The sequence below is a fragment of the Rhincodon typus genome, chromosome 1 (assembly GCF_021869965.1).
Source record: "Rhincodon typus isolate 14 chromosome 1, sRhiTyp1.1, whole genome shotgun sequence".
In the NCBI taxonomy this organism is placed as follows: domain Eukaryota; kingdom Metazoa; phylum Chordata; class Chondrichthyes; order Orectolobiformes; family Rhincodontidae; genus Rhincodon; species Rhincodon typus.
The window spans coordinates 10,053,248-10,075,680 of record NC_063332.1 but is presented as its reverse complement, the minus strand read 5'-3'; the positions used below and the strand labels follow the sequence as shown (position 1 = coordinate 10,075,680).

Below are 22,433 nucleotides of genomic sequence, written 5' to 3'. Positions count from 1 at the left end.
ACTATCATTATCACTAAGGAGGCAGTGCTGGGCAAGCTAATGGGGCTAAAGGTAGACAAGTCTCCTGGCCCTAGGGGTAAATGGGTGTTTTTCTGGTTGGCGGTCAGTGGCTAGTGGTGTGCCTCAGGGATCAGCGTTGGGACCGAAATTGTTTACAATTTACATAGATGATTTGGAGTTGGGGACTAAGTGTGGTGTGTCAAAATTTGCAGATAACACGAAAGTGAGTAGTAGAGCAAAGTGTGCAGAAGATGCTGAAACTCTGCAGAGGGATATAGATAGTCTAAGTGAGTGGGCAAAGGTCTGGCAGATGTTGATAAGTGTGATGTCATCCAATTTGGTAGGAATAACAGCAAAATGGACTATGTTTTAAATGGTAAAAAATTGCAGCACGCTGCTGTGCAGAGGGACTTGGGTGTCCTTGTGCATGAATCGCTGAAGGTGGGATTGCAGGTGCAGCAGGTAATTAAAAAGGTAAATGGAATTTTGTCTGTCATTGCTAGAGGGATGGAGTTTAAAAACAGGGAGGCTATGCTGCAGCTGTATAGGGTCCTGGTGAGGCCACACCTGGAGTACTGTGTGCAGTTTTGGTCTCCTTACTTGAGAAGAGATATACTAGCACTGGAGGGGGTGCAGAGGAGATTCACTCGGTTGATTCCAGAGTTGAGAAGGTTGGCTTATGAGGAGAGACTGAGTAGACTGGGATTATACTCATTGGAATTCAGAAGAATGAGGGGAGATCTTAAAGAAACATATAAGATTATGAAGGGAATAGATAAGGTGGAGGCAGGGAGGTTGTTTCCACTAGCAGGTGAAACTAGGACTAGAGGGCATCACCTCAAAATAAAGGGAAGCAGATGTGGGACTGAGGTCAGGACGAACTTCTTCACCCAAAGGGTTGTGAATCTGTGGAATTCCCTGCCCAGTGAAGCGGTTGAAGCTACCTCGCTGAATGTTTTTAAGGCAAGGCTAGATAAATTTTTGAACAGTAAAGGAATTAAGGGTTGTGGTGAGTGGGCAGGTAAGTGGAGCTGAGTCTCAAAAAGATCAGCCATGATCTTATTAAATGGCGGGGCAGTCTCGAGGGGCCGGATGGCCTACTCCTGCTCCTAGTTCTTGTGTTCTTATGTTCTTTTAAGACACTTCTTGAAGTTTACTTCTTTGGCGAAATATGTGGCCACCTGGCTGTGACATCCCCTTCATGTGGCTCAATGTCAAAAGCAGTACTATAATACTCCTGCGAAGGGTGTTGAGGCGTTTTGTGAAATTAACAGCATCGCTTTAACATAGATTGTTCACGACGAGAGTCAGACTCTGTGTCCCGTAGCAGGAGGTCTCACTCTTGGCAGGGAAACTGCAAACACTGAAGCTGCATTGACACATGGCTTGTTGACACTCTGCAAGAGCAATGGTGAACTGCAGAAGTCCCAGTTTACTTTCTAGGCATAGAGGATGTTCATCTTCCTGGGCCTTTTTCTCATTCATCGCTCATGCTTCTTTAGTGAACAGTAAAATGCTATCAAATCCCAGAAGCTATTGATGCCACAGAGGCCAGAAAGGTTTAGTGAGGAGAGATTTTTTAACATCTCAGCCACTGTATACCTTTCTCTCTCTTTAGCGTTGCTTCAAGTAATTTTCTTTTTCATCTGCCCTTTAATGGTCCAGATGATGCTGTGATTATAGTTTCAACATGGTTTAATTTCAAAGATGAAATGATCTGTGAGAATGTGACACTTGCTGACTCAGCTCCAAAGGTGAAATTGTTTATTCATTTAACGGCGGCTCTGTGCTCTGATACTAATGAAGGATGTCACCCAAAGAGTTGACCCAAGCTTTCACTCTCAAACACTGGAGTCTTGCTGCATGCAGTGACGCACAGAGACTGCTCGGCCAAACAAGGGAATTAGATCAAGAGGATTTGAGAACAGGACCACAGAAGTCTGTAGCTCACAGTACTTCAATGAGAACACACCTGAATTATTGTGGGCAGGTTTGGTCTCCTTATCTAACCAAGGATATGCTGGACTCGTCGGATTGTCATACGAAGAGAGACTGAGTTATAGGCCTGTATTCACTGGTGTTCAGACGATGGAGGGGATCTCACTGAAGCACAGATTTTTTTTTCTCTGACCGGAATGGAAAGACCAGATGCAGAGATGATGTGAACAAGGGGTTACAGCCTCAGGATATGGGTTAGGCCATTTAGGATGAGTTGGGGATAAATTTCTTCACTCAGAATCAGTGCTTGGTCCACTGCTTTTCATCATTTATGTAAGTGGCTGGGATGTGAACATAGGAGATATGGTTGGTATGTTTGCAGATGACACCAAAATTGGTGACATAGTGGACAGTGAAGAAGGTTACCTCAGAATACAACAGGACCTTGGCCAGATGGGCCAATGGGCCAAGCAATGGCAGATGGAGTTTAATTTAGATAAATATGAGGTGCTGCATTTTGGAAAGGTAAATCAGGACAGGACTTATACACTTAATGGTAAGGTCCTGGGGAGTGTTGCTGAACAAAGAGACCTTGGAGTGCATGTTCAACGTTCCTTGAAAGTGGGTTCACAGGTAGACGGGATAGTGAAGAATGAATTTGGTATGCTTGCCTTTACTGGTCAGTATATTGAGTATAGGAGTTGGGAGGTCATGGTGTAGCTGTACAGGACATTGGCTAGGGAATTATTGGAACACTGCATACAATACTGGTCACCTTCTATAGGAAATATGTTGTAAATCTTGAAAGGTTTTAGAAAAGATTTACAATGATATTGCCGGGATTAGAGTGTTTGAACTATAGGGAGAGGCTGAATAGTCTAGAGTTATTTTCCCTGGAGCATCGGTGGCTGATGGGTGATCTGATAGAGGTTTATAAAATCATGAGGGGCATGAATAGGGTGAATAGCCCAGGTCTTTTTTCCAGGTAGGAATGTCTAAAACTAGCGGGCATAGGTTTAAGGTGAGAGGGGAAAGAAATAAAAAGGACCTGAGGGGTAACTTTTTCATACAGATGGTAGTGTGAGTATGAAATGAGCTGCCTGAGGAAGTGGTGGAAGCTGGTACAATTACAACATTTAAGAGGCATCTGAATGGGTACATGACTAGGAAATGGGACTAGATCAGTTTAGGATATCTGGTTGACATGATTGAGTTGGACCAAAGGGTCTGTTTCTGTGCTGTATATTTCTATAACTCTGTGACTCAGAGGGTGGTGCATCTGTGAAACTCTCTGTCACACAGGTAAGTGGAGTCTAAGACACTGAATATATTTAAGAAAGAAATAGATACATACCAAAACTCTAAAGGTGACAAGGGATTTGAGGAGAATGTGGAAATATGCCACTGGGATGGAATATCAGCCGTAATTGTATTGAAAGGTAGAGCAGGGTCAATGGGCTGAATGGCCTACTCCTCTGGTTTTCTATGTTTTTTTTGCTGTTTGAAGGAGAGCAAATTGTAAGGATATGGAGAAACAGCCAGATAGGAGGACAAACTGATATGGAGCAATGGTGCTGTAGCGGTGATGTCACTGGACCAGGAATCCTGAGGCCAAGCCTAATGCTGTGATGGGGTTGGGGACATGGCTTCAAATCCCATCACAGCAGCTGGTGGAATTTAAATTCTGAAACGTAAATTTAGTCTCGGTAATAGTGACCGTGGCAACTATGAGTGTTTGTTTTACAAACCTATCTGGTTGACGCAGGAAAGAATGGAAATCTGTCTTTGTCACCTGCTGTGGCCTACAGTGTGATTCCAGACCAACAGCAATGTGGCTGACTCTGAACTGTTGAACGAGCGAATCCATTGAAGGCATTTAGGAATGAGCAACACATGCTGGCCTTATCCGTGACGCTCATCGCTCAGAAAGGAAATAAATAATTGGATGACTCTTCCAAATACGATGGCCTTTTTATTTGCTGCACCACTCTAGGATTCTCTACATTTTGTGTGGTGGAACTCCATGATTCCTTAATCCACCTACTCACTCTTGGACCATGTTTCATTCTCAGCTTCTGCCTGGGAAGAGAATTTCACTATTGATATAGCTTCTAGTTAAATACCACTGCCAATAATGATGTGGTTTAAGTTGTCTCTATGTGTTATTCCCCTGCTAACAAAATCCCTGAAAACTGGGTGTCTATCAGACAGATATCTGGAAATTTATTACTGACACTGACTATATGGACAACTATTAAATTCTCGGATGTAAACATAGACTGGATTTGGTGGCTACTGTTGTTGGGTTCAACTACAACAAAGCTGAATCAGATACATCTATATCAGAGTGTCACTTGTCATGCTGTCATCAAACTGCCTAAAAGGTACTCTGCCTGCCTGATTGGGAAACTGTGCAATAGTGCAGCAACTGTCCTACAACTTTCTATGCAGTGGAGGTTTCTCTTGCCCCTGATCCAAATCTTTTCTATTTACTCTTGTATCTGTTGTGTCCCACACTTGATCTATTGAAAAGCTGTCAGTCTTTATTGATGTAGCATCTCTTTATCATTTGGGACATGCCTGTCTTAGCAATACCATTCAGAAGAACCACACAGATGATGAGAGTCGATAAGGACAAGCCGTTTCCGCTGGCTGAAGGGCCAGTAGTCAGAAGATGCAGATTTAAAATAATTGGCAAAAAGATCAGAGGGAAATGTAGAAATGTTTCTACACAGCACGTACCTCCAGTTTCGAATACATTGCCTGAAAAGGGGGTGGAGGCATATTCAGTAAATTTCAAAAGGGAATATTTGAAAACAGGAAGAAACAAAGTAGGTCTCCATGCAGAGGACGGAGGGGAGTGGGATTAATTAGAAAACTGCATGAAAGAACAGACACAGGGGTGATGGACCAAGTGGTCTCCTTCTGTGCTGTAAGATTCCTTGATTCTAAGATGCTTAGTGTGAAATTGGAAATTATTGCAATTGAAACAGGAGGGGGGATCATCAGAGAATGGGATTAAAACATGTTAATAGGCGAAGAATTTTTCAACTAGATACTTGCTCTTGTGTTAATATTAAAAGTGTATATGTAGAGACTTCAGTGATTTTAATATTTATGGTGAACAGGGAAAATCTTGCTACATTTTTGAAACATGCAGCACAGAAGGGGCTTTAATTTCAAGTTAACACATTCTGTATGGAAGCTGAATCAAGGTCAACACAGTGAACATAGAAACATAGAAAATAGGTGCAGGTGTAGGCTATTTGGCCCTTAGAGCCTTCACCACCGTTCAATATGATCATGGCCAATCATGCAATCTCAGTATCCCATTCCCGCCCTCTTCCATTATCCCTTGATCCCTTTAGCTGCAAGGGCCACATCCAGCTCCCTCTTGAATATATCTAACAAACTGGTTCCAACAGTTTTCTGTGGTAGAGAATTCCACAGGTTCACAGCTCTCTGAGTCAAGAAATTCTTCCTCATATCAGTCCTGAATGGCTTACGCCTTAGTCTTAGACTGTGACCCCCAGTTTTGGACTTCCACAATGTTGGGAACATTCTTCCAGTATCTTGCTTGTCCAGTCCCATCAGGATGTCATATGTTTGTATGAGATCCCCCCTCATTCTTCTAAATTCCAGTGAGTGCAAGCCCAGTTGATCCAGTCTTTATTCATATGTTAGTCTTACCATCCCGGGAATCAGGCTGGTGAACCTTCACTGATCTCCCTCAGTAGTAAGAATGTCCCTCCTCAGACTATGAGACCAAAACTGCACACAATACTCAAGATGCGGCATGGTGGCTCAGTGATTAGAACTGTTACCTTACAGCACCAGGGACCCAGGCTCAATTTGACCCTCAGGCTACTGTCTGCGTGGAGTTTGCATGTTCTTCCTGTATCTGCATGGGTTTCTCCTGGGTGCCCCAGATTCCTCCCACAGTCCAAAGATGTGCAGGTTAGGTGGATTGGCCATGCTAAGTGTCCAGGGATGTGTAGGTTATGTGTGTTAGCCATGGGAAGTGTAGGGTGATAGGGATAGGGTAGGGGGATGGGTCCGGGTGGGATGCTCTTTGGAAGGTCCGTGTGGACTTGTGGGGCCGAATGGCCTGTTTCCAAACTGTATGGATTCTATTCTGTGTGGCTTCACTAAGGCCCTGGAAAACTGCAGAAAGACATCTCTACTCCTGAACTCAAATCCTGTTGTTATGAAGGCCAGCATGTCATTAGCTTTCTTCACCGCCTGCTGCACCTACATATCAATCTTCTGTGACTGTTCCACCGTGACACTGAAGTAGAGCTGAAGCAAAAGCAGAAATTGCTGGAGAAATTCAGCAGATCAGGTATCTGGGGAGAGAAAGGAGATTTAATGTTTCGGGTCCAGTGACAGAATGTTTGTGTACTGAGGGAGAGCTACATGATTGAATGTCCCTTCATCCAAACTTTACATCGACCTTTCATTTGGTAATTCCAGCTTTTCAGGAAGACTTCCACTGCTCCATTGGAACGTAACTCAGCAACATCTTCTCAAGGACAACTAGGGACAGGCAATATTTGGTGGTCAAGCCATGTTGACCAATGATTAAGATCCCAGACTGGAAAAGACCAGATTTTAAAGGTCTAAAGGTTGAAGGAGCGCATTAATTGGAAACACATTTTGATGAATAAAACAATTGATGAAAATAGGAGAATTTCGAAAGGGACATAATGCGAGTTAGATGCATTACCATGACCAGGCAAATTGAAACAGTTGTTAAGAAGGCTCATATGATCCTTGGGTTTATAAACAGAGGCACAGAGTATAAAAGCAAAGAAGTTTAAGGAAAGATGTTAAAACCCTGGAGAGAGTTCAAAGGAGAATTATTAGAATGCTGCCAGGAATGAAGGATTTTAGACAAGGAAAGATTGGAGAGATTGGGCTTATTCTTCTTGGAGCAGAGAAGATTAAGAGGTGATCTTGTTGAGGTGTTCAAAATTATGAACAATTTTGACAGGGTAAAGAAGGATCTTCTGTTTCCACTGGTTGGTATTTCGATGGCAAGGGGTTGCAATTTCAAGACTGTCAGCAAGATAGCTGGGAGTGAGATGAGGACAAACCTCTTTACTCAGGGAGTTGTTAGGATTTGGAATGTGCTGCCTGGGAGAGTGGTGGAGGCAGATTCCACAGGAGGTTTCAAAAGAGAACTGGATATAGATTTGAAATTAGACGACTACGGAGGTAGGGCTGGAGAGAGGGACTAGCTGGGTAGCCTCTTTCAGGAGCCAGTACAGACATAATGGGTCAAATGGCCTCCTTCTGTACTGTAAAATTAAAAGAAAGCCAGTGACAGTGCATCCCATGAGTGAATTTTAAAAATCAAATACGAGTAGGCACCTTTCCCAGTGCTGTGCCTGACATTGCACCATTAACATCACCCACAAAGAGTTTTTATGCACTGTTAGATGAGTTGACATACTACAAAATGTTGCATCAGCTGCTTTGGGAAGTTACTGAGAGCTGTGGTAAGGAACAGTATTCATTCACGCATTCTGTAGCTAATCTGATAGTGCTTGACATTACTATTAAAGATGGAAAATGGTCCCATTTGCTGATGCTGACAACTTCTGCTTTCAAAAACACTTATTTCATCAGAGATCTTTTTGTCAGGGAAGACAAATGCAAGGTAATATTAACCACAAAATTGACATCTGGCAATTTGATTTGGAAAAACTGCTTGCTTGAGTTCTGAGATTCATATCTTTATTTCAAGCAAGGTATCAGCTTAAATTCTACAGTGTCCAACAGGGTGCTCCAATACGTTTTAGAGAGAAAGAACAGGGAGTGAGAAGGATCAAGAAAGAGAGAGGGAAGGCAAGGAAAGAAAAGGCAGCATGGAGTGGGACGTCAGGGGAGGATGAAAGGAGTGAGGAATGAAGGCGCTTTTCATAATCAGCGGAATTTGCAAATTACTTCACAACTAATACTTTTATTATGAAAGTGTTGTAGATAACATCGGAAACATTGCAGCCAATTTGGGAGTGAAAATCAGCTCATCTCTTTCTCACTCGTTGCTTGAAGGGTAAAGAATTTGCAGGATGTTGGGGCCATTAGTGAGACCACTTTTGGAATGCTTTGTACTGTTCCGGTCACCCTGCTACAGCAAGTCATAGAATCCTTATTGTGTGGAAGCAGGCCATTCAGCCCATTGAGCCCACACCAACCCTCCAAAGACCATCCCACCCAGACCCACCTCCCTACCTTATCCCTATAACCCTCCATTTCCCATGGCTAATCCACCCAACCTGCACACCTTCAGACTGTGGGAAGAAACCGGAACACCTGGATGAAACCCACACAGACACAGGAAGAATGCACAAACTTATTTTTTCCTTTATTCATTATTGCTAGCTAGGCAACATTTATTGCCCCTCCCTAATAGCCCAGAGGGCATTTAGATTCAACCACATTGCTGTGGGTCTGGAGTCACATGTAGGCCCGACCAAGTAAGGATGTGAGTTTCCTTCCCTAAAGGGCGTTAGTGAACCAGATGGGCTTTTCCCCCCTAACAATCGACAATGGATTCACGGTCATCATTAGATTCCTTATTCCAGACATTTTATGAATTCAAATTCCACCATCTGCCACAGCAGGATTCGAACCCAGGTCCCCAGAACATTATTTGGGTCTCTGGATTAACCGTCCAGCGATAATACCACTTAGCCATTGCCTTCCCCTGCACACAGGCAGTTGCCTGAGGCTGGAATTGAACCTGTGTCCCTGGCCCTGTGAGGTAGCAGTGCTGACCATTGAGTCATCATGCCGCCCCCAAAGGAAGGATATTATTCAATTGGAGAGGTTCAGAAAAGATTTACTCGGATGTTGTTGGGAATGAAGGGTTTGAGTTATAGGAAGAGGCTGGATAGGCTGGGACTTTTTTCACTTGAGTGTAGGAGGTTGAGGAATGACTTTATAGACATTTATAAAATCATGAGGGTATAGATAAGGTGATTGGCAGCTGTCTTTTCCCTACGGTAGGGGATTTCAAAACTAGGGGACATATGTTTAAGGCAAGAGCAGAAAGATTGAAAATAGACCTGATGGGCAACTTTTTCTCACAGAGGGTGGCTCATATGAGGAATGAACTGTCAGAGGAAGTGGTAAGTATGGGTACAGTTACAACATTTAAAAAATATTTGGACAGGCCCGTGAAAAGGAAAGGTTTAGAGAGATAGAGGGATATAGGCCGAGAGTAGGCAGGTGGGAATATTTTAGTTTGGAAACATGGTCGGCATAGACTGGTTGGACTGAAGGGACTGTGTGAGTCTGTGACACTATGACTGTATACTAGACCCAGAGGATGTGAAGAGCCAGCTGAAAGAGCAGATCAAATCCTTAACTTAATTTTTCATTCAAAAGGCATCACCTCCGGCAGTGCACAGCCAACCCTGAGGTGAGCTTCCGAACTCATATATACGCCATTACTAAGATAGCCTTGTCCAGCTCCGTAACACAACCTGACATTGTTCTAGAACATAGAACATAGAACATTACAGCGCAGTACAGGCCCTTTGGCCCTCGATGTTGCGCCGACCTGTGAAACCAATCTGAAGCCCATCTAACCTAAACTATTCCATTATCATCCATATGTTTATCCAATGACCATTTAAATGCACTTAAAGTGGGCGAGTCTACTATTTTTGCAGGCAGGGCATTCCACGCCCTTACTACTCTCTGAGTAAAGAACCTACCTCTGACATCTGTCCTATATCTATCACCCCTCAATTTAAAGCTATGTCCCCTCATGCTAGCCATCACCATCCGAGGAAAAAGGCTCCCACTGTCCACCCTATCTAATCCTCTGATCATCTTGTTCTGTTCTTAGTTCATTTGCTGAAGCTGTCATTCATGCCTTTGTTGCCTCTAGACTTGACCATTTCAACCTATTCTTGGTCGTATTGGCTTTCTAAACTTGAAGCCATCCCAGCATCTGCTGCCTTACTTCCACCAAGTTTCATTTCCCTAAGACCGGTGTTCACTAACTTATATTTGATGCTTGGTCAAACAGCATCTTGGTTTAACACTTTTGTCCTTGTTTTCAAATGCGCCCAAGGCCTCACCCCTTCCCCCAGCCCCACAACCTTTGGAGATATCTGCAGGAGATTGACGGATGATCTTATGGAGGTTTATAAAATCATGAGGGGTATAGGTAAGGTAAATGGCAGGTGTCTTTACCCTAGGGTGGGGGATTTCAAGACTCAAAGGGGCAATTTGTTAGGATGAGAGGAGAAAGATTTAAAAAAGACACGAGGGGCAACTTTTATTATTTAGAGAGTGATTCATGTGTGGAATGTACTTCTAGAGGAAGTGATGGATGCAGGTACAGATACAACATTTAAAAGAAATGTTTGGTGATATGGGCCAAGCGCAGGCAGGTGGCTTTGGGATTATGGTCGGCATGGACAGGTTGGACGGAAGGGTCTGTTTCTGTGCTGTATGACTCTATGGCTCTAATTCCGGCCTCTTCCACACCCGCTCCCCCTGCCCCAGTTTTAACAGCTCGACAATTGCTGGTTGTATTGTCAGCCACCTAGTCCTCCCGTTTTGGAACACTCTCACTACATCTGTCCACTGCCCTCTGCTTTTTTAAGGTACCACTTAAAACCTAACTCTTTGACCCTAAGTTTTTCTGGACCTAATATTGGACCTAATAACCAAGTCGTTAAAGATGCTAAGTGAACATAAGTTGGTTTTGGAAGTTTTTATGCTGAAGTCTCCAAAGTGAGCCTTGGACCCATAAACGACTTGAGGCAAGAGAAATGCCAACTGACATCATTAAAAATACATGGTTTCATCAAAATGCCTGCAGATCAACACGCTAAGAAATGGAAAGGCAAGTCTTCATCACAGTCAGGCTGGCCAGGACTGTGGAATAATTGCAATATTAATATACAGATGTCAAGCTGACAATAGGTTCTAATCATAGTTTTTGTCATCCTCATCAAGGTTCTGTGATTATATCTATGATCAAGAGCTCTGTGAGGATATAATGAATCACAGTGGGGCTCCTTGCTGCTTAGTGCACCAGCCACTGTTAATAATTATATGCCACAGCACATGACGTACGAACAAACTGTTTTTGTTGGCTCAAGAAGGAAAGATGAAGAAAATCGCTGTGTAGTTGAAGTGAGTATCTCAGTTCCAGTGCCAGGTCAAATTGATGTGACATATGCCATGATCCCTGGGGGATGACCTGGATGTAGTTTAGAAGCATAAGAAAGACAGACAACAGTTTTTCGTTTGGAAAACTTTTTGTTTAAAGGCAATCTATGGTCACACAAATCTTTGTAGAAGTGCGTGTGTGTGTGTGTGTGTTTGTGTGTGTATGTGTGTGTGTGCATGTGTGTGTGTGTGTTTGTGTGTTTGTGTGTGTGTGTGCGTGTGTGTGTGTGCGTGTGTGTGTGTGTGTGTGTGCGTGTGTGCGTGCGTGTGTGTGTGTGTATGTGAGTGTGTGTGTGAGTGTGTGTGTGTGTGTGTGCGTGTGAGCATGTGTGTGTTCTATGGAAGGCTCACCAGACCCGAAACGTTAACTCTGATTTCTCTTCACAGATGCTGTCAGACCTGCTGAGCTTTTCCAGCAACTTCTGTTTTTGTTGCTGATTTACAGCATCCGCATTCTTTCAGTTTTTCTGTATGATTCTGTATTATGATTCGGTATGATTCTGTGAGTATGATGGTGTCAGATTGTTGCCTGACTACTCTGTGAGACAGCTCTCCCAATTTTGGCACTAGCCACCAGATATTAGCAAGGAGGGCTTGGCAGGGTTGACAGTGCCATTTTGTCGTCGTTCTTCCTGGTGTCTATGTTGATGCCAGGTCATCCATTCATTTCTTTGTTGAGACTTCATAGCAATCGATACAACTGATTAGCTTGCTAGGCCATTTCAGAGGGCAGTTGAAAGTCAACCACATTGCTGTGGGTCTGGAGTTACATATAGGCCAGACCAGGTGAAGATGGCAGATTTCCTTCCCTGAAGGATTGTAGTGAGCTAGATGGGTTTTTCTGATAATTGGCAATAATTTCATTGTTTGACTCTGTCCCAGAACATTACCTGTGTCTCTGGATCGATAGTCTACCGTTAATGCCACTAGGCCGTCACCTCCTCTAATTATCCCCTCGCCTCCCCTAATTTATCCCTTCTCTAAGACCACTCACAGAAACGATTACGACACTTTTAATATATTACTGCCTGTAGGATGTGGCTGAGTGCAAGTTGGCTGTTGGATTTTTTCCATTATTGTTGTGTCTACACTTCAAAAAGTATTTAATTGAGTGGAAAGCACTTTGAGACATTTTGATGTTGTTAATTGTATTGTATTGAAGCCTTTCTTCCCTTTATGAGCTAAAAAAATGGAAGAAAGGTGTCTCCTCATCAATATCCATTCAGAGAAAGACGATTTTCTTAATCCCACTCTTCGGGACGCAGCATTGATTGACTGGTGAAAGGTACTCAGGTTTTTCATGCATTGGAAGTTTGAATCTGTGCTAACAGTACCCTGGAGAGGGAAATAAGAATCAATGTACTCTTGATGCCTTACATTCATTCATCAGTGTAAGTACTAAGAGCTTCTTGCTCATCAACAATGTAATTGACATTCACAAGGACAGTGTCCTGAGACAGTAAAAGAAACACAATAAATAAATAAATAATGTGTTGATGTTTAGACAGGAAAATCCTAGTGAGGAGTGTGCAGAACATGTAAAACATGGAATAAATAGGAACTGTCACCCTGGCTTCCTGTAACGAGACAATCACATTAATATGTTTAGACAAATTCTTTATCCTAACCATACCACAATTTAAAATATCCAGAAGTCAGGTCTGCTGCCATGTTCAAAGAAGGATAATGAAGGTCGATGAAAGAGAATAGGAAATTTGAGGGGATTTTGCAGTGGGGATTCTTGAATAGGAAGAGTACATCATCGCATTATCTGCCTGATCCCTCCCTTGCCCAGCTCCCTAAAAGAAAACATTTGGAGAGATTTAGAACCTGTTGTCCATATCAATGTACTTGAACCTGAGGGAGTCTCTGCAGTGGAAGTAAAAATATGAGTTTGAAAATAAATAGACTGAATGGTATAGTGAAAAATAAATGGATAACTCATCTCAAACACTCAAGAAATAGGATTAAGGTACAAGAGTAGACAATGCAGCCTGTCAAACTTTTACTGAACATAGTTGAACTTAGGTTTCACTCTTTACTTTCCCAGTCCCTCCCCGACCCTGTCCCTTTCTCCCTGGGACACCAAAGCAATCCCAGCATTAACTAATGATGGAGCATCTGTGAAGCTCTGGGTTAGAGCATTCCCAAGATTCACAACCCTTTGAGTGAAGTGATATCTCCGCATCTCAGCCCTAATTATTTAGCCCCTTATAGTGAGACGGTGCCCTGATGTTTTAGATTCCGCACTCAATGAAAACAATCTCTCAGCTCATCAAGTCCCTTCAGAATCTTGCATGTTATCAATGAGATCATTGTTGTGTTAAGACATGGATTCCAGACCAGGCGGGACTGTACCTTGAAGACATGACATCATGAGATGACATCTCACCTTTATTCAGTCTGTCTTTATCATGGTATCATTCTTAGTGTCTTCAGTCATTCCATATTATGTACATAATATAACATAACATCAGTAAACATAGAACTCAGACTATTATAGCGTTGTAAATAGTGTTGTAAATAAACTACAAGATGTCTATCTCATCAAGAAGCTGATTCATTGTGGTACATGATGTGTGGACTTACACATAAAAAAACATAAAGCACATCATTGTAGCAGCAAGTAGACACTCAAAAGTAATCATGACAGCTAACTCAATTTTTATAAATTTTTGCTTACAGTTATTAAAGTGCATAAAGCTTACACTAAAGAATGTTAGAATACAAATATGTACTGAAGGAGACTCTACCTCACTCTACCTTCAAAACAAAAGGGGGTTGAAATGTGTGAAAGGCAGCACCAATCTAAAAATGTGATCCTGGGGCTAAGTACAGAAACTAAAAATACAGAGAAAAATGTTCTGTGCTAAAAAATGCCTTACCTGTGTCCAGATGTCAGTTGCTTCTGCCATTTTATTTTCCCAAAATATCACTATTAAAAAGGCACATATGATATCATTATATGCTTCTTTTTCTTCATGAGCTCCATCTCTATAAGCCTACAACTTTGAAAAGGTCAATAACGTTTGACAATAGAGAGGAGAAGAAAAGCGATTAGCAAACAAGATTTAGAAAAGGTACTCCACTGCAATATAGATTTTTGCTTGCAGTTGATGAAGTGCATAAAGCTTACACAAAAGAAAGATAGAACACAAAGATCTCTGATTTCTGAAGAAGGGTCTAGGCCCGAAACGTCAACCTTCCTGCTCCTCTGATGCTGCTTGGCCTGCTGTGTTCATCCAGCTCTACACCTTGTTATCACACAAAGATCTAACTATGGACTAGGAATCCAGTGGCCGATCGGCCTCCTTATTTCATCCAATTTAGTCAGCATATTGCCCTATTCTTTCCTCATCAGTGTCCTCAATTCCCTTCCCCTTAAGTGCATTTGAGAAATTCTCATTCCTTTAGTAGTGAGTTCCAGAATCTGACAACTCTGAGTAAGAAAGTTTCTTTCAAATTTCTTATTGGATGTATAACAGAGATTTTTTCCAGCCGATTGCCTTGGGCCGAAGTGTTCTATCAATTGATACATGATTCTGTCCACTGTGATGGATTAAACTTGTAATTGAATCACCGCAAGGTTATCTGAATATAATCTACAAAGCATAGTTTGGAAATAATACGCACATTGATAATATTATGTGGTTGTGTAACATATTAATTCAGAATGAACTGTAAAACTCATTGGACTGGGCCCCGATAATGAATTGTTCATTATCAGTTGACAAAGCTCCAATGATGCAGTTGTGTTTATTAATCATGTACTGCTGTTACTGTGGAGGAAAGTGAACCGTTGTCAGTGACTGCAAGATGCATTGTGTTGGTCAGGAAAAATGGAGCTAAACATGATTAAAGACGTTCCTATGATCTTCGAATCTGTGAAATTATGTTTGAAAGCCCCGAGGGAGACAACACGGGTGGCACAGAGGCAGAGTGGTTAGCACTGCTGCCTCACACAGCACCAGGGACCTGGGTTCAGTTCCACCCTCAGGCGACTGTCTGTGTGGAGTTTGCACATTCTCCCCGTGTCTGTGTGGGTTTCCTTCGGGTGCTCTGGTTTCCTCCCACAGTCCAAACATGTGCAGGTTAGATGGATTGGTCATGGGAAATTGCTGTGTACTGTCCAGAGATGTGTAGGCTGGGTGGGATTAGCCATGGGAAATGCAAGTTTACAGAGATGGGGGCAGGTCTGGGTGGGATGCTCTTCAGAGGATTGTTGTGGACTTGATGGGCTGAATGGCCTGAATGGCCTGCTTCCACATTGCAGAGATTCTAAGACAGCAACCCCCAAGTAGGATGGCAAGAAATATCAGAATAAAGCACCAGCAAATGGTCAAGAAGATTCGAATTTAACTGTTAAGCATTAAATTCAACCTTGAGTAGACAGAACGTGCTTGCGGTGAAAAACAATGGCAATTTAATGGCTGAAGGATGGCTTCAACCTAAGAATATGAAATGGAATGAAGTACAGAAAATAGAAACGCGTTAAAAAACATTCTGTACTAAAAAGGCCCATCACCCTCCTCAATGAGAAGACACTCGATTTGGGTATTCATGATAGTGACAGATCAAGTTAAGGAGGGAAATGAATCATTAATTCTTGGTTCAAAGAGAAGAGAATGCAGATTGAAGGTTTTGGGCAGGTGGTATATGGTGAAGACCATATGGTCTAAATGGGCTAAAATTGGGGATGAGGGACACCACAGGGCCAGGGTAAGTAGATAAAGCGGCACCCCTCATAAGTTATGTCTCATTTGGCCTCATGGCAAAGATCTGTCAAAAAAATTTCAATACAACCCGCACTAAACCAAGAAAACACAAGATTCAGCCCTTAATGTAGGTACAGCTGATCAGCTATGATCTGTTTGAACCCCAGACCGGCCTCAACGGGACAAATGGCCTGATTTCTATTTCCTATACTTCTCCATCATGTGAAATAGGGATTTCACAGCTGTAGCATGATCTAAAGGTCCGTTAGAATCCACTGTACCTTATCCATTATGGCCATACACTACCTTTAATGTTCTTTGGACTCCTCAAATACTCAGGCAGATAGATCAAACTGGAGGGAGGATGGGAGAGGAAGGAAGGGTTAGCTTCCTTCAAAACAAATGTTGTGTCAAAACAAAAACAAAAGATGACAAGCCTGAACTATAGAGCAAATGAAGAAACATAGAAACGATCATGGCTGATTGACCAACTCAATAGCCTAATCCTGCTTTCTCCCCATAACCTTTGATCCCATTTGACCCAAGCGCTATATCTAGTCGCCTCTTGAATACAAGAAAGAGGCAACAGAGGTGACCCCTTTCCAGTGTTCCTGTGTAGCTTCCTTCAGCTTTCTTTCCCAGCTTCATCTGTCATTATATTCAAAGTGCTAAAGCTAGCAGATGAGAATTAACTCATTCAGAGAAAGTTATTCGTTCTTGAATGGGACCACAAGCTGAGGCTCAACTCTACAGATGCAGACAAGCTGTAGCAGGTACAAAGTAATGTCAGTTGTTGCAACCAGGTGATATGTAGTGAATACAGCCCCCCTTTCTTTAACTCCTTCTCAGTTGGTTGCAACTGATATTTATATTTCCTTTTGAACATGCAGATATCACTCATGAATTAAATATTTATCATAATGAAAGGACCAAATACTGGGCTTTCCTGGGTGAAGGAAAGAAGAATTTTATTACCTTCTAATCTCGAGCAAGGTTATTAAGAATGCACGCATATATGCGTTAAGTCTAAGTCATAAGTTTAAAAGGGAAGAATGTCTGATACAGAGAGAATAAAGATTGATTTCATTTGATTTATTGTAGTCACATGTACCTAAGTACAGTGAAAAGTTCTAATTTGCAAGCAGTACAGGCAGATCATCGAAAATAAGGACATGCAGATCATAAAGTGCTTAGACAGAGTGAGGCAGACAAGGTTACGGCTGCACAGGAAGTGTACAAAGCAAGATCAACATTATTTGAAGCTAGGGAGGTCCTTTCAGCAGTCTGATAACAGCAGTATTAGGTATTATGAGGCAGTGCTGATACAGTCATCAATGCTGCGGAGAATGAGGCGGGGGATAGTGCCAGTGTAACAGTGGAAAAGGGACTGTTCCACGTATCCTATGAAGTGGCAGGTATAGCTTGGGCATCCGACCCCATGACCAAAGAGATATTTCCTTCCCCACCCCTTTCAGCCTTTCACAGGGACCGCTCACTCCGTGACTCCCTCGTCCGCTCCACACTCCCCACTAGCCCCACCATACCTGGCACCTTTGCCTGCAACTACAGTAGGTGCTACATCTACCGCTATACCTCCCCCCTCAACTCCATTCAAGGCCCAAAACAAACCTTTCATATCAGACAGGGGTTCAACAGTTTATCTATCAACTTGGTCTGCTGTATCCACTGCTCCTGATGTGGCCTCCTCTACATTGGTGAGACCAAGCGTAGACTCTGAGGTCGTTTCGTGGACCATCTGCGCCCTGTATGCGACAAACGACAACACCTTCCGGTCACCAACCATTTTAACTATCCCTCCCACTCCCTGGGTGACATGTTCATCCTGGGCCTCCTCCAGTGCCACAATGACACCACCCGCAAACTGGAGGAGCAGCATCTCATATTCCACCTCGGGACCCTACAGCACAATGGCCTAAACATAGAATTCACCAATTTTAAAATCTCCCCACCTCTGGCCTCATCCCATGTCCAACCTTCACTCTCATCCCTGCCTCCTTAATCTGACACAACCTGTCCATCTTCTCTCCCACCTACTGCCCCACCCATCCCACTGACCAATCCCCACCATTCCCCGACCTGCACTCACCTATCACCATCCCACCTACCTTCCCCAGCCCCACCCCTTCTTTCTCTATTTATTTCCCAGCTCCCTTCCCCATCCCCATTTCTAATGAAGGGGCCTGACCCGAAATGTCAACTTTCCTGCTCCTCTGATGCTGCCGGACCAGCTGTGTTCCTCCAGCTCTGCAGTCTATTGTCTCTGACTCCAGCATCTGCAGTTCTTGCTATCTCAGGGAGATAGAGCGTCCATTTTTCTTTTCTGTCTACCGCTGCTCACAAACAGTTTTTGAAGTCTTCTGTGAGTTTTAAACACTTTCCACATTATGTATTTTTACTTTCAACTTTCTGCTATCCTTAATTTCCCTGGTTAACATGGTCGGTTAATCTATTTCCTAGTGTCCTTCTTTCTCATTGGGATATATCCTCATTTTGAGTCATTTTCTGAAATGTACGCTGTTGCTCTTCAAGGATCTTTTCTGCTAAACCCCTTTCCTCGTCCACTGCAACCAATTCTACTCTCATTCTTTTGTCATTACCCTTATTAAAACTTAGCACGGTTGTTTCAGCCCTAAGTTTCTGTCTTTGAAATTGAATGCTAAATTGAAACTATGAGGGGCATAGATCAGGTGAATAGCCAAGGTCTTTTTCCCAGGATAGGAGAGTCCAAAACTAGACGGCATAGGTTTAAGATGAGAGGGGAAAGACTTAAAAGGGACCTGAGGGGCAACTTTTTTATTCAGAAGGAGGATTGAGCTGCCAGAGAAAGTGGTCGAGCTGGGTACAATTACAACATTTAAATAACATTTGGACAGATGCATTAATAAGAAAGGTTTAGAGGGATGTGGACCAAACATAGGCAAAAGGGACTAGTTGCATTTTGGATACCTGGTTGACATGGACGAGTTGGACCAAAGGGACTGTTTCCAAGCTGTACGACTCTATGGTTCTATAAATAGGGTTCATTGATGAATTCCCAAGTCTGGCACCATTGATTTTCCAAGCTGGATACCCCATAGGCAACCATTCATGTCCAGTATGTGAAGTGATCATCATATGTGCATTGAGATAGAAGATGGAAAGCTCATGATGCTGGCTGATTTTTGGGTGTTTAGCTAAAATGGGAGTTTCAGTGCAGACAGATTAGTTTAGTTTATTCAACGTGGGTCTCCTGGCTTTGTTTCAGCCTGTGTTCAGGTGATCACGGTGGCCATTTCAGATCAGTATTTCAGTGAGCGGGGCGAGATATTATGAACTGAAGAGGTTCAAAGAGGGTTGCTCTCCACCACCTTTTCAAGGGCAAAAAGGGATGGGCAATAAATGCAAGACTTGCCAGAAACACCCACATCCAGAGGAAAAAGTGTTACGAAAATGAATTGTGCATTTGGATTGCACATCTCCAGAGAGCTAGCAAGTATGGGACAAGATGTATGAGAGGATACATGCATAATAATGAGCCTGTACAATGCCTGGGAGTTTTATTTCTACAGTTTGACTCTTAAAGTGAAAGTGGTTCCTCATTATCCCAAACGATGCCTTTCAGTTATTTTTGTGCCTGTGTATATTTCACTCAATTACTGGGGAATTGTTCTTATTATTGAATCTTTGCAACCGACTGAGTTAGTTTGTTGCCCAAGTCCACAGTGATTATCATTAGACCATCTGAGTACAAATGTTTTTTTTTCTTGAGGAATACTGTAAATTAGAAAAGAAAGAAATAATTGCCTAACCATTCATGCAGTTCTTTGTTTCATTCCCACCCCCAGACCTGTTTTCCACCTCAGCCTGAGCTGTTTCAAGCAGCCTGCTCTTATGGTTCACTAACTCTTACACCTTGCAATCTGCCTTCTTCTTTATAAGTAGCTGTGATAAATCCATGTTTTTAACCAGCTGTTTCCCAACACTGCCTCTGCTACACTTCCCCAGAGGAAACTTATAATTCCTTTCGAAATCTCCAGCCCCAATCTCTACTAATTTCCACTCTCTCATTGCTCACTCCTCATGGAGGTCAGCTTTGACTCAGTGGCTCCTCTGCTCCCTGCCCATTCATGTATCTGTCTAGATACATCTTAAATGACACTATCGTGCCCGCCTCTACCACCTCCGTTGGCAACGTGTTCCAGGCACTCACCACCCTCTGCGTAAAGAACTTTCCACGCATATCTCCCTTAAACATTTCCCTTCTCACCTTGAAATCATGACCCCTAGTAATTGAGTCCCCCATTCTGGGACAAAAGGCTTCTTGCTATCCACCCTGTCTATACCTCTCATGATATTGTAGACCTCAATCAGGTCCCCCCTCAACTTCCGTCTTTCTAATGTAAATAATCCTAATCTACTCAACCTCTCTTCGTAGCTAGCACCCTCCATACCAGGCAACACCCTGGTGAAACTCCTCTGCACCCTCTCCAAAGCATCCACATCCTTTTGGTAAGGTGGCGACCAGAACTGTACGCAGTCATGTTGATATTTCAAAAAAGTGTATCAGAGTTATGTTTGGGATCCTTGGAATTTAGAAGAATGAGGGAAGATCTTATAGAAACATATAAAATTATGAAGGTAACAGATAAGATAGAAACAGGGAGGTTGTTTCCACTGGCGGGTGAAGCTAGAACTAGGGGGCATTGTCTCAAAATAAGGCGGCGCAAATTTAGGAGTGAATTGAGGAGGAACTTCTTCGTCCAAAGGGTTGTGAAAATGTGGAACGCCCTGCCCAGTGAAGCAGTTGAAACTATCTCGTTGAATGTCTTTGAGGCAAAGATAGATTTTTGAACAGTAAAGGAATTAAGGGTTATGGTGAGCAGGGAAGTGGAGCTGACTCCATGAAAAGATCAGCCATGATCTTATTGAGTGGTGGAGCAGGCTCGATGGGCCAGATGGCCTACTCCTGCTCCTATTTCTTAGGTTCTTATGTCCTGGCTAATATTCATCTCTCAGATGGCTTTGCTGAAAAAAAACATGATCTGGTACTAAAAAAAATCCAAAAGAACTGCGGATGCTGTAAATCAGAAACAAAAACGGAAGTTGCTGGAAAAGCTCAGCAGGTCTGGCAGCATCCGTGAAGAGAAAGCAGAGTTAATGTTTCGCGTCCGATGACCCTTCTTCAGAACGTTGCCTGACAAAGGTGATGCGCTCCGAAAGCTTGGACTATAACCTATTGTCATATGACTTCTGATTTTGGCCACCCCAGTCCAACATCGACACCTCCACATCCTGATTTCTCTTCACAGATGCTGAGCTGCTGCTGAGCTTTTTCAGCAATTTCTGTTTTTGTTTGTACTAATCTTACTTAGTACAAATTAGTAAGCTACTTTTCCTACATTACAGCAGTGAGGCCATGTCAAAAGCACTTCTTTGGCTGCAAAACCAACAATAGACAATGACGCAGTGACAATATCATTGGACTGGAATTCCAGAGACCCAGACTAATGTTTGGCTGGTGACATTGCGTACAAATCCCGTTGTTGCAGATGATGGAATTTAAATTCAATTAATAAATCTGAAATTTAAAACTGGTCAATTGAGGAACTCCTGCAGTGATGTCCTGGAGCTGAGATGATTGACTGCAAAAACCACAACCACTTTCCTGTATGCCAGCCATGATTCCAACCAGCAGAGAATTTTCCAAAGAACTAACAGAAATTGCTGGATAAACTCAGCAGGTCAGGCAGAATCTGTGGAGAGGAACAGAGTTAACATTTAAGATCCAGTGACCTTTCTTCAGAACTGATTGTAGGTAGGAAAAGGTGGCATATCTGCTGAAGATGGAGGGGGGGGCGGCGAAGAGTAAATGAAAGGTGGAGATGGAGCACAGAGACATAGAACAGCCGTTGGACAGAAGGACAAAGAAATTGGACAGACAGACAAAGGAATTGATGATGGTGGGCTAGGGAAAAAAGAAAAGCTACTAATAGAGACCATTATTGGGTGAAAATGGGTTGGCTGTGATGAAAGCAGCCCATGTGAAGGAAAAGCCTGAGGTGTGGTGGTTGGGGTAAGGACATGGGAGAAGGTACACAGGCCCTAAAATTATTGAAATTGATATTGAGTCTTGAAGGCTGCAGAGTTCCCAAGCAGAAAATGAAGTGCTGTTCTTCCAGTTTGCACTGAGCTTCGCTAGCGCACTGCAGCAAGCCTGAGACAGAGATGTTGGCCAGGGAACATGGTGGTGTGTTAAAATAGCAGTACCAGGAAGCTCAGGGTCATTTTTACAGACAGAACGTGGGTGTCCTGCAAAGTGTTTGCCCAGTCTGTGTTTCGTCTCCTCAATGTAGAGGAGACCACATTGTGAGCGGCAAACACAGTAGAATAGTTTGTGTGAATTTCAGCTAAATCGCTGCTTCAGCGATTGGAAAGAAAGGGGCCTTGAATAGTCAGGATGGAGGAGGTAAACTTGGAGGTGTTACACCTTTGCGATCACATGAGAAGGTTTTCCGCCTGATTCCCATGAACTCCAGTTTTGCTAGGGTTCCTTGACGCTGCATTCAGTCAAATGCAGCCTTG

At 43.0% G+C, this 22,433-nt stretch overlaps 1 protein-coding gene across 1 annotated transcript in view; it reads left to right on the top strand.

Annotated features, from left to right (window-relative positions):
- Nucleotides 1-22,433, top strand: part of LOC109931733 (dedicator of cytokinesis protein 1-like) — a 1,067,415-nt gene that overhangs the window by 706,208 nt on the left and 338,774 nt on the right. The window contains exon 24 of the mRNA XM_048601800.1: nucleotides 10,901-10,925. Coding sequence (XP_048457757.1) covers nucleotides 10,901-10,925 — 25 coding nt within the window. The remainder of the gene's footprint in view (nucleotides 1-10,900; nucleotides 10,926-22,433) is intronic.